General features: G+C 38.8%; 1 protein-coding gene across 3 annotated transcripts in view; it reads right to left on the bottom strand.

The window, feature by feature from the left end:
- Positions 1 to 552: 552 nt before the first annotated feature.
- The window catches only part of ERN1 (endoplasmic reticulum to nucleus signaling 1), a 36,443-nt gene continuing 24,462 nt past the window's right edge, over positions 553 to 12,533 (bottom strand). For all 3 annotated transcript variants that reach the window (XM_068655038.1, XM_068655040.1, XM_068655041.1), the window contains 15 exons: positions 10,533 to 10,794; positions 9,863 to 9,941; positions 8,673 to 8,835; positions 7,588 to 7,706; positions 7,022 to 7,213; positions 6,138 to 6,393; positions 5,323 to 5,413; positions 4,795 to 4,984; positions 4,178 to 4,277; positions 3,559 to 3,758; positions 3,115 to 3,262; positions 2,572 to 2,699; positions 2,028 to 2,151; positions 1,728 to 1,795; positions 553 to 1,426 (listed from right to left, as the gene is read on the bottom strand). In XM_068655038.1, coding sequence (XP_068511139.1) covers positions 1,220 to 1,426; positions 1,728 to 1,795; positions 2,028 to 2,151; positions 2,572 to 2,699; positions 3,115 to 3,262; positions 3,559 to 3,758; positions 4,178 to 4,277; positions 4,795 to 4,984; positions 5,323 to 5,413; positions 6,138 to 6,393; positions 7,022 to 7,213; positions 7,588 to 7,706; positions 8,673 to 8,835; positions 9,863 to 9,941; positions 10,533 to 10,794 — 2,327 coding nt within the window. In that variant the 3' untranslated portion in view covers positions 553 to 1,219. The remainder of the gene's footprint in view (positions 1,427 to 1,727; positions 1,796 to 2,027; positions 2,152 to 2,571; positions 2,700 to 3,114; positions 3,263 to 3,558; positions 3,759 to 4,177; positions 4,278 to 4,794; positions 4,985 to 5,322; positions 5,414 to 6,137; positions 6,394 to 7,021; positions 7,214 to 7,587; positions 7,707 to 8,672; positions 8,836 to 9,862; positions 9,942 to 10,532; positions 10,795 to 12,533) is intronic.

Raw genomic sequence — 12,533 nt, 5'->3', positions numbered from 1 at the left:
ATCACTTTTCCAGTTGTTGTAATATGATTAAATAGAAACACAAATGATTAAGAAAGATTTGGCATGCTTTATACTTGTACCACCTTGATTTGATACTACTTTGTAGTAAAAATTAAATAAATATAAATATGTTAAATAAATACATTGTAAAAGAACACCCTCACTTCTATCATCAGAGTTCACCATTTCATCCTTTGCACGTACTTAATGCTTTGTCACAGCTTTAGGGCCAATGAAAAGAAATACTGCATCTTTTTTAAAAATGGTCTCCTGTGGACATAATTATCCATCTGTACAAATAGAAAATGAGGTTCTTCTACAGCTTTCATCCTCCAATTAAAACACTGTATAGAACTTTCACTGTTCTGTACATCTTCCATTGCTTCTGATTCAGGTTTTTTTTTCCCTCAGGATTCATCTTACCTCTGGCTCTGCACCTTGCAACCTTTCTCTGTAAGAAAGGAACACTTGCAGTAGATAAATCATTAGCCTCTCCCCAGCTAAGTTACTTGTTTAGCTCTTTTCTGATACTGTGATTTTTTTTTTTAAGTCAAGTACTGTTCAAGCTCTTGTGAATACTGGTTGATAATTAAATGAGGTTTATTTTCAAAGTAGGTAAACCTTCAACTTTTTTCAAGTCAATATTGGTTCCAGACCTTCACTGTATCTGCTCATGTAGGAGGGACTAATTTTCCAGGGTAGTTAGGAATTAAATGGTAGTCTTTTTATAGGTTTTGGATAATTAAAAATTATTCCCTTTACAATCACTGTGGCATGCCCAATGCAGAATGTGGCAGTAGTGCAATGGTAGGTTCTGATGATTTGCTACAACTAAAAGGCTCCTTTTGCAGATCCCAGCCCCTAATAATTATGATATCAATCACTGTGTTTTGATTCTTTGCAGTAAAACAGAAGTTATAAAATCAAGTACGGTATAGGGATAGTGGATGATGGTTATACCCATCTTTTGCGCTCCTTTTTCACTGCCTGAAGACCCTTCTTGGGTAACTCCATCACCAGGGTTCATTGCTTTTGGAGCATCTTACTATCTCCTGATCCAGTGCAGGCAGAGTACAAGGCACTTTTTGGATGCTTGGTTTCCTCAAAGAGAAAGAATTCAGCTCTTTGAATTCCCTTTTCCCTGCTAAAGGTAGGCCTGTTTCACAGCCTTGTGCTTGGAATGTTGGTCCCAGATTAAGAAAGCTCCATCTCTCTCCTCTCAAACAGTGTCTCCTGCAAGGCTCTTCTGTGCAGAGTCCTGATTATAGTAATGCTGAAACAGTCTTTCTTGGCAGCAGATATGCATAGCTTTGTAGGTATGTAGGAGGAGGTGAGGGAAGCGAGTTGTGAAGTAACATACAAAATCATCTGGGATGGAGCCCAGGGTGTCCTGCACCTCAGGAGGCAGTTCTCTGTAATGGTGCTTCTGTGAAGACAGAAAGAAGAGGGAAAAGCTCATCCAGAGAGCATGTTCAAAAACCATTTTTTAAATAGGTCTGTCTGTACAAAGTGCATTTTCATGAACAAAGTAACATTTTTTTTTTACAGTAGACTAATATAGTAAAAAAAACATACATATATATACACCTAAAACAAGGTAACATGCAGACTGATAACAATGAACAAATGGAGGGAGAGCTACTGTGTGAAGAAGAAAAAAAATTGCAGTGGCTGGAGGTTGCAGGGTGTGTATCCTGAGTACATATATGCACAGACAAAGCGTTTACCTTGTTTCTCATTGCCCTCAGAAGATCCCGTACTGAGCCTCCTTTATATGATCTGAATTTTCGAAGATCTGCAACATAAAATACAAGATCTCTTTTTGTTTTTCAACACTGTTGTAGCTGCTGGTCTCAAAAATGAGGTGCCTGCAGTCATGTATGGCTACAGACTTGTTCAATATGTAAACATACAGCCTAATTTTATTACTTTGATGACAAAACTGAGACACCATCCTTATTCTGCTGTCCCTGCAACCTGGAACAACAGCATGCAACTCCTTTCCATTATGACAAACTCTCTCTTACCTGTCTGAAGAGGAACAGTGATGTGCTCTCTCCAGTCCATTTTCACCACCTCTCTTCCTCCTCTTTCTAATTGCTTGACTATTAGACCATCTAACGATTCTTTCTCTATCCGGTCACTAACATCCTAGAAGAGACATTCACGTTACTTTTAGTTGTATTTTGCAACCTGTCCCAGCAGCAGAGCTTTCCTTCTACCTCACTTCGTGACAAATTACAATACAATGCATTATGCTTGGGATTAGGATATAAAATCTTCTCTGATGATATGTATCACTATCTACCAAAGCTTTTTTTTTTTTTTTTTTAAATCATAGAATAGAAAAAGACTGAAAGGAACCTCAAGTCCTCAGCTGCTAACCACCCCCTGGACACCCACTGCACATATTTACCACAGCAGTCATTCCTTCCCTGTTCTTAAAAACAGGGAAGGTGTTCTGCACTGTACCATCTCAAACGTGCAAAGTAAAGAGAAACTGAATTCAGGATCTTAAGAATGACTACAGGCCTCCTTAAAACTAGAAGAATAAAAATGGTCAAGACAAACCTGAAAAAAATGGAGCTGTTTTTCCAAACTCCAAAAGAAGGGGTGTTTTAGCACACAGCTGGCAGATGGACGTTTCTGAGGGTCCATGTTTATCATTTGTTCTATTAAATCACGAGCAACTATGTCTTCTGCAAGGAAAAGAGTGATAATTCAATGTAGGGAATGCTAATGTTCTGTGTTGTTAGAAGATCATTGTTTGCTACTTCCTCCTATACAATCCTGAACACGAGCTAAAGTACTGCCCTTGTAGATAATCTGGTAGAGCAACAGAAAGCTTTGAATCAGTGCGCTATGAAGATCAAAGGTCACCTCTTTCCCACCCTTTAAATACATGGTAATAGCACTACAGTCAAGCTTTCAGGGCTCTTCTTTTTTACAGCTGGGATGCTTTCAGATACTAATTCAAAGACCTTTACTTAAGGAGTACAGCCTTCAGCATTGCCATGTTGGTTTCTCTGTGGGTCACTGTTCTACCATCTCTATTGCAATTTTAGCACCCATTGAAAGGTCAGTAGCACTTCAAGTTTACCATGCGTTTCTTACCGTGGCTCCCTGCATTCAAACACTCGAGGCTGTATGCACCCAGCAAAATGTTGGCTTGTCGCTGTAGAGATTTGCCAAAGGGATGGCTACCTTCAGATACCACGTAATAGAAGACACAGCCAGCTGAAAAGATGTCTACGGTGTATGTCTGCAAATAAATGACCTTTAAGAGCAACATTTTTTTTTTTTGCCCTGACAACTTTGAGCCTCATCATAGGGGTGGTTATTTTGCATTTGAGTGCAGAATAAAACTTTTCAGATTCACATTTTGCTATATAAAATTCATAAAAATTATAGGGGGAAGGGGCATTGTTAAATTAATTGGAAGCCTGCAAGAATGCTGAGACTTCCAGCATTACGCATCTTAAGGTTTGACCAACAACGTGCCACCTGCTGGTTGTGCTGCCTTTTCCCAGGGAAGCCTGAAGGAAAGAAAATACTTACAGGGTTTTCTTTGCAGTCTTCACTCAGCATCTCAGGGGCAATCCACCCTTCAGTTCCTGGCACACCTGACCGACGGCTAAAGCTGTGTCTGCCCACTGCTAGCTTCTTGCACAGGCCGAAGTCTGAAATCATAGCTTTGACCTTCCCATGGGCATTAGGCATCGAGATGAGGATGTTATGGGGCTTCAGGTCCCTGTGAACTATTACAAACACCCATTTATCCATTCCAGGCAATCCCAAAAACATACGTAAACTTTATTTACTGTGTGTTATATCTATGTCCTAACCTCAAACTAATGTCACTGGTAGAGGCTCATCACTTATTTTTAAATTCCATTACCAGCAGTCATTATGTTTTATAGTTCTATTCAAAAAAATGCAGTGCCCTGAACAAATGGTAATGACTAGCCTTACTAGGCCAATGCAGTGGAATTCTACAGGCAAGGGTAAGTGTCAAAGTAGTGTTAGGACAGAAACTATTGCTTGCTGCCAGCCCTAGGTGGAGCCTTTCCACAGATTAAATGAGCAAGCCCTCAGCATCAGACCATTTTCTCTTTTTTTTTTTTTGGCTAGGAAACTGGGGCATTCTATGCAACACTGAACCTTGAGGCATTCTTACCAATACTAAGGGAGTGCAGATAAGCAAGGCCAGCTGTTGTCTGTTGCAGGAGGGTGATGGGTTGCAAGCCATGGTGACTGAAGGCCTTCTGCTCAACATACTGTGTAAGATGACAGAAAAACAGAAGTCAGCCACGACATTGCTTATCAGTAGCCTCTGCACAGACAATAAGTATACGCAAAAAAACATAAATTCAAAGTGGGAAAATTGCAGGCAGTCTAACGCTAGATGATAATACACATGCAAAAGCTCTTCTTGCCTGAAGGTGATGAGCTCTAAAACATCATTCAGAGCTAGAATTCTGTATATAGCACCATGCCTCCAGAAGCATTTTGGGGGTCTTCAAAGTCCTGATGGAGAGGGAGGATGACTAGAATGGAGTCCTTCACAAGAAGGATACTAAAGGACAACAACAACAACTAAAGTACAGGGTTGGGAAGATAGTCCTGAAGGTCTAAGACTATCCCCCTTGTAGGAATGTGTAACTTTCTGAGGTGATGGTGACAATAACTGGGACATCTGCTGCAGGCATTTCAACAATTAAAGACTACGGGAAAACTGAAGGCCTTCCAGTGAGAAGACCAAAACGTTATTTAGGTTTGCAAGTGACTCATCACCTCCTGTAAAGTGGCAGCACACAGCTCGATAGCTATGTACTGAAACTGCCGGTCTTTCTCTGTGCAGAAATAGCGGATCACGTTAGGATGCTCATCTGACTCCCGCAGCAGCTGCACTTCACGGTCTGCAAAGCTGAAGCATTCAGGAAGAATTCTTTTCACTGCAACATCACGGTTATCAAATGTCCCCCTGTGGACAGGAAAGCCATATCAACCTGTTAGACAAAGGCTGATGTAGACCAAGAAGGTACAAAGTGAATGACAACAGAAGACATTTTACAGAGGCATATCAAAGCGTTTCTCATGCAGGAAAGTGATACCTTTGGTCATATCAAACATATCAAAGAGAAGTTAATTCCGCTAGAGAAGAAATATTGCATTAAAATATTATACACACACACAAAATACTTTTAAAGAAAGTATTTTTGTTCAAAATAGGTGTATTAAAAAAGATAAAAGAATGACCCTAATGCGGTAATACATTAATCAGTCTATTATTCAATACTGAATACATGTATTACCTCCTACCTGTAAACAATTGTTCCTTCGGCTCCATGTCCTAGTACATCTTTTGGGTTAAATGAAATCTTGCCAACCACTACTCTGTTTGCATCATCATCTGAACAAAAACAAGAGGATTGTTTTAGAATGGATCAAGCCAGCCTTGTAGAACTGGGCATCCTTTGGGGCCAGTATGTAAAAATCTTTTTGCTCATGTTTAAATTGACAACACATTTAATCAAAAGAAATTAACAGCTGCATTTTGGTACTCATGCTGAGCAGGCACATACTCGTGTGTGACTCAACACAGAGATTCAAACTTACTCTGTACAGAACACCCTAACTACCTGTAGGTCTGAAAAGATCATGTCTCAAACAGTGTAAGAGACTAAGGGATCTCAGCAGATAAACTTTCTAAGAAGTTTGTTTTGTTCAATTCAGGGAATGCAGATTGACAGGAAGCGAGCTTACTAGTAGCTTCCCTGCATAGTCTTTGAAGGGCCTAAAGAGAACACACTAGCAGACCACACTGCATAATCCTTACTTCTGGATTCTAGCTGATACATATTATTTAAATGACCCTCTACCTGAAATGGCTGCAGGTTATAAGAATATACCCTCGTAGACCACATAAATCCCTCAGGTAGCAATTATGAACTGGATGTTCTTCTAAAGCAAATACTTCTCAAACAAAGTGAGGGATGAAACACCTGCACAGTGTTTTGTGAGTGGTCAGACTAAGTTAGGATGATGGTCTTTTTAGCTGTCTGATGCACTAGGTACCATCAATAAGGACAGAGTGGGGAAATACAGACCCAGTAAAGGCACTAGAACTACTTTACCCCCCTCTTCTTGCTCAGTGGAAAGGCAGCTCCCAACATCAGAGGTGGAGACGCTGGAATATGCAGAATGGTTTGATGCTCTGGGGGATATATTCGGTGTGCTGGTAGCTGAACTCTCCGTCCGTCCATAGGAGGTGTCTAAGAAATCTGTTTCTGGAGGTAGGTCACTGGGAGCATGAAAGGGCAGCTTCTGTTGCTGCAAGAGCTGTATCTTCTCTTCCAGCTGATGCTGTCTCTGTTGTTGCTGATGTACACTCTGAAAGAGGATCTCAGTTCCATAAGTGAAGGAGTAAAGTTTCTCACAGACATGTCACAAAAGGGAGCACTATAGCCATTAGGGTAGATAGATCCAAAAGGTAGGGAAAATTTTTCTTGTTATTATACTATTAGCTAAGTAGCCTATGGAATGAAAGGGACTTTCCCTCACGTTTTCAGTTTCATTCTGAACTTTCATAGCAAACCAAGGAATCACACAGGTTGGTTAATACTGCAAAAGCTGACTCATTAGGCTGACTGGGTGTCTTTCAATCACAGAAGGATAAAGGCTTTGATCCAAAAGCCAGAAAACCTGATAGTGGTTCAGATGAGGAAGGGGGGAATGAAGCCAGTGATTAACATTAAGATCATGTACATGGAAAATAGTAACATGAGAAACTGAACTGGTGGAATTAAAAAAAAAAATCTCTGGAGTTGGCACATATGCCAGAGAAATCGCTGTTATACCAGATATATAGCCTTTGTTTCCCCCTGCATATCTGGGGCTTAAAAATAAGAAAAAAAATGTAGTGCATTATTTCCTAACTCCTGTGTCACCTGTTGGGGTTAGCTGCCAAATACTACTGACTGCCAAAACTGAAAAGCCCCCCAAACTAAGTCAGCATTACCATCGGATAGGTGATGATAAAAGCCACCCAGCCGATGAGCAGGAAAGTGCTGAGAATGATGGTGGCCATGTCTTTCAACATAGAGTCCACAGGAGCCTCTGGACGAGCAATAGGCCGAGCAAGTTTCTCCTCAATGTCCTTTGGAACAGCAGGAGGCACTTCTGTTGTGGAACCTTCCACTATATCAATAACCTATGAGGAAGAGAAAGCTCTGTTAGCTCAAAGACCTCCATAAGCAGTAGATGATTTATATGCTAGGCTTTCTGCTAGATCACTTCTAATAAATCATAAATTTATAATTATATAATAATTATTATACATTTAAAATAATAATTTATAGCCCTACCAAAAAGAGTTTTGCATGTGGAAATAAAACATCTGAAAGCCCTAATTCTGAAATAAGAATGACACCTCATGATATCACTGATTCTACATGCAAGGTACATGAAAATCTGCCACAAGCAATGTGAAGTAATTTCATATAGCTTTTCTTCTGAGTCTCTCCACAACCTCTATTCTTCTATATTATTTAATCATCCAGTAAAATGATTATTCTCATCACAAACCTCTTCAATAGTGGCTTTATCAGAGTCAGCTGGAATCACATTTTCAGGCCTCTTGGGTAAATTGCTTGGGAATTTCTCCAGGATCTTTGTAGGGGCAGATAATGGTGTTTCGTGGTGCCCTTAAAATAAAACACATTTGTTGAAATAAGAAATTGTCCCTCTTCAAGGAAAAGGGCCTTGATTTCAGCATCTTTGCTTAAGAGCATACACAAAGTTGATTTTCAAAAGACTTGAGATCACAGTCCAAGAGCTTGCATTAAAACATTTTTCCCCCTGTTCCGCCCCTGCAGTCACAGGTATAGTGAACACAGTTGTGAAGAACTCCCTGTTAGGGCATTGACGGTGGATTTGGTTCCTGAGCTCTCTGTGACCATGCCAGGAACACATTACAATGCCTCCTAGCTGTCTCTCTCTCAAGTTAGTTTTACTTTGTGATGTGACCTTGAAGCAAAGATCGTGTTTGAGATCTGAAATAGTTCTGAGGGGCATGAATCATATTGCATAAGAAGGAAGGAAGAATCAATCCAGCACTTAGCTACAATTGCTCTTCACGCTCCTTTGGCTCATGCTAACCAAGTAACTGAGAAGAAGGAGAAGCAACTGTGCTCCCAGCTTTTCCAATTGGAGTGCCTTAATCCCTCATTTGTGAAATGAGGAAGACATGAACATCCAATCTTTATACTGAGAATTAAAGTAATATGCGCAATAAAATCCAAAAGAACCAGAATATAGTATGTGCAACAATGTTCACCGTAAATTATCTATACCCCTCTCTGGATGAGGAGGCAAATAAATAAACAACTTCCCACACACTGAGCTGAACACTCCTCATCCTATAAACTGAGTAAAGCAGAGGCCTTGGAAAAATTAGTAAGCAGATATCTGCTTAATGCATATTCCAAAGGGGACGAATTAACAATGATTACTAGAATGTAGTAATTGCCTCAGTTTAGGCAGTCATTGTGATTTTGATTTACAGAAGTAGAAAAACAGCTCTTAGGCCTGGATTAAAAGTGTCCACGAGATGGCAATGTGAACCTGCCTGACAAGCAGACGAGGGCTAAGAGAGGGACCTCATAATATACCTATTAAAAGCCAGTCGTTCCAGTAGTTGAGTTTGGTCTTTTCTTTCAGTCTGCCTGAAAACTTCAAATCCGTACTGGGGGTGATAACACACTCGCCAGTGTCTTCGATTGTGACTCCTTCTGTTTTTGGACCCTCTAGTAAGGGTATAGCACTGCCACGGGGCTAGAAAGAGAGACCATTGCTATAATTAATGACACACTGTTTCTCTGTAATATTTAAGTAGGCAAGTAAGTAGAAAAAAATGGAGGGTCAAAATTAGTGGGCAAGCAAAAACTCCCAGCAGCAAAGTCACCATAAGTAAATACTGCTGTTACACCCTCAGTAAATGCTTCAACAGCCTTGGACATTAGACCTAACTTACATGTTGCCTAGGCGATGAGATTACTCTCTCTTTTTAGAAAAGTGAAACAGGAGCTTTGTTTCCTACCTGGATAGTCACTGAAAAAAATAACTATGGTGCAGTTTCCTATCAAAAGGGAGTTATTTTGATTATAAAAATAAATACAATTTTAAAAAAGCCATTTTAACAGTAACCACAATACATCAACAGTACTGCACAGCTATCTCTTGTCCACTCCTGCTAAGCTCGTCTGGCACAATTCCCGATGATCTACAGTCACGTCTTTGCAACATTTGAAATGACTTTGGAAATACAGTCATGCATTCTAAATGCTTACTGTTGTTTCATGAAGTACTCAATTTGCCATTTATTTATAGCAATCTGCAATTTAAAAACTAATTGCTGTAGACCTACAGTCTTCAGTGTTTTATTTTCTATTTTAATAAGGATCATCCTTTTTCAGATATTGGAACAAATTTAATCGGTACAGGTCCACCTTATACTGCATAACAGTTTGTCTTCTGTTACAAGACAGAATGATAGGGTTATAAAATCATTTTACTTAGGAAAGTATATCATGCTTTCACAACAGAAGTCTCAGAATTCCAGATGCAATCAAAATATCACTTTTTTAGATACACTGAAGATACTTCTCATAGAAATAAGCTCACTATTTGTGTGTTGATTGGACTTTACAATAATTCTGTACATTTTGATGAACATATGTTCTACTGTCTGCTCTCACTCAAAACAGAGTTCATTTCAACTCCTTTGTAACTCAAAACAATACAAATTCTGTAAAGACACTTTTCAGCAGATGTCATTCAACTCTTGTAGCTCCCAACTTACCATGACCGCTACTCCTTCATGCACCATTGATGGTGATGCATACAAACTTGTGGAGTACTTCCCTACATATAGAGTTGGTCTGGAAAAAAAACAAAAACAATACATGTTAGAAAGAAATAGATGACAGTTTTACCATCTTAGCTAGGTTGCCAAGGTTAAAACCCTGGCAACACAATCCTACAAAACTAATGCATGAATTTCTAAAATCATCAACATCTAGTTCTTAAAAACACTGAATTCATAAACTTAAATGCTGCTGTATGATCAAGCCATTTTTTGTTTTAATTATGAAAGCATTATTAGTTATCATTACTCATATAACTCGTCCTATTCTTTATTATTCAACAGCTGACATTTGCCAAAATGTTTTGCACCTAAATGAAAAATTACATTATAAACTACATTTTAAAAAAGAAGCATTATAAAAAATACACTTATAATTCATTATAAAAATTATATTATAATCTACATTATTAAAGTATTCTTTTATTAGGTAAACACAGAACGTCTGATAAAAAAACTAATAAACATTTGCTAAATTTTTCATAGTTTTTTTGTCTCTGCCTTTAGATAGTGAAAGATGAAATATGATATACAATGACTGCTAGAGGGCTAGACTGCTGACAAAACCCTGACAAATAGCAAAAACAACAGGAATATTCATGCTCACGTTAGTTTGCTCTTGGTCTCTGTTTCCTTTGGGAAAGGATATTTCCACTTGGTAATGTGTCCAACCTCCCCAGACATGAATGTCAAGTATCGCAGAGTTTCTATCCCCACATTTGTGTGCATAACTTTCCGTAATCCTTCACGTTGCCAGATGTAAAAAGCTACCACAGGAGAAGCGTAATTCTGAATCCACAGCACGTCCCCAGACTCACTGTCTACAGTCACCACCAGCCCATCTCCATTAGACACAAAGTGGGACATTTCTGCAATATACAAATAAGATAGAGATCGTTTGGATTGTTGCTTACAAGCAACTTTAATACAAATTAATAGTTCAAGCCTTACATTAACTGTGGAGCTCACTACATCTTCTATTGCAAATGAAGAGCTGTCAAAAGTTATGCCAATAAAAGTTCAGTTTTGTCAGACCAGCAGGAAAACCACATTTATTTAGCTCATCTGTTCAGCATGTACAGCAAGGATTTGTAGATCTCACTGCTGTAAACGTACAGATTAATTTACACACAAATCATGCCTTTGCTACATGCTGAAAAGGGAGCTTTCATGGGTGACTGAGAGGTCTCACAAATGGCTGAAAGCTCTTCCATAGTTTGTTGAGTGTCCAGATTCAGGAGACTCAGTGCCCGTAGAGATGTAACCCTGCAGAGCTGTTCTGTGCCCAGTGCCTGTGATAGCAAATGGGCAGTCCAAGCAGACTCCATTTTGATTAACCTTACTTAGTGGCAACTCAGCTCTGGAAGATAAGCAAGTGTTCAAAATACCTAGGCAAAACCTAGAATCAAGAATATTTATTGTTGATTATTCCACAGCCTCAGAAGGTAGTTTTGGTTTTTTGTTTTCTTAAAAAAGGAGAGAAAAGTTTCAAAAGTAAGAAAACAAACTCTACTGTTTAACATAGGAGGTTTACTGTATCATAAGGGTGTATTTTACGTATGTAATAGCTCTGTCATGTGGAAAAATACCCACTAAGAGGCAGAATCTGAAACTATTTACTTGTTATCTTTATCTCATTGACCTGATATGTAATTCTGCTTATAAATTTAAATTTTGTTTTTATAGGCACTAAATCTGGACAAGTCTGTTAATTCTCCATGCAGCTCAGCTGTCATAACCTACCCCTGAAATTTACATGTTCACGCTTCAGGATTCCCTCTTCCACTCAGAAGCTTTAAATAAAACTGATCTGCAGTAATGCTAGTTGTTCAGTACTTGAACCCTAAGCAGTGAGGAGAGATTATAATATAATCTTTTTAATTAACTGGTTGAGTCTTTAGTTTAAATGCAAAATAACTCAATTTTATAGAACCATAAATAATGTTTACTTAATTACTATTACTGATTTTGATGTTAGTGTTCATACATTTTGACTATCATAATAAAAATGTTATGTTGGGATTCTCAGAGCGCAGGTCACTGCTGTTCACAGTTATCAGCACTGATGTAATTCACATTTCTTCTGCAGCATCCAGAACGAGTATTGCAAACATAATTTAAACTTCTCAAACTCTCAGTGTGATGTTTGTTTCCCTTTACAGACTTGGATATTGAAACAAAGGAAGACATCCTAGGTCATCCAGGAATTTTATGGTAAAGCCACACATGGCTACTTCTTGATGAGATGAATTAAATGCACAAAATCTATACATCAGCCAGATCAACTAAGACATTCTAGTTTCTCAAGGTAATGAAATAATTTCATTTGATCCACTTTTTCAAAACAAAATATAGACAGAAAGTCCCTTCTCCAAGTTGTTCTTAGACAGGAAATGAAACCTGTTGTCTCCTATACCTCCAATCCATCACAAGAACCCAAGTATTTCCTCACATAACAATTCCTATAAATCCATATTCTGTGTTGCCCTCCCAGAGTTGTCAGGACAAAGTTTTAAGGCCTCCTTCAGGGAGGACACAGACCTTCTGCACCTGCAAGGGATGTGCCAACAGCCTGGAATCACTTGCACTCTGGGCAAAAACAAAAGAC

The sequence above is a fragment of the Anas acuta genome, chromosome 18, assembly GCF_963932015.1.
Source record: "Anas acuta chromosome 18, bAnaAcu1.1, whole genome shotgun sequence".
Lineage (NCBI taxonomy): Eukaryota > Metazoa > Chordata > Aves > Anseriformes > Anatidae > Anas > Anas acuta.
This window is presented reverse-complemented; position numbering and strand designations above follow the sequence as displayed.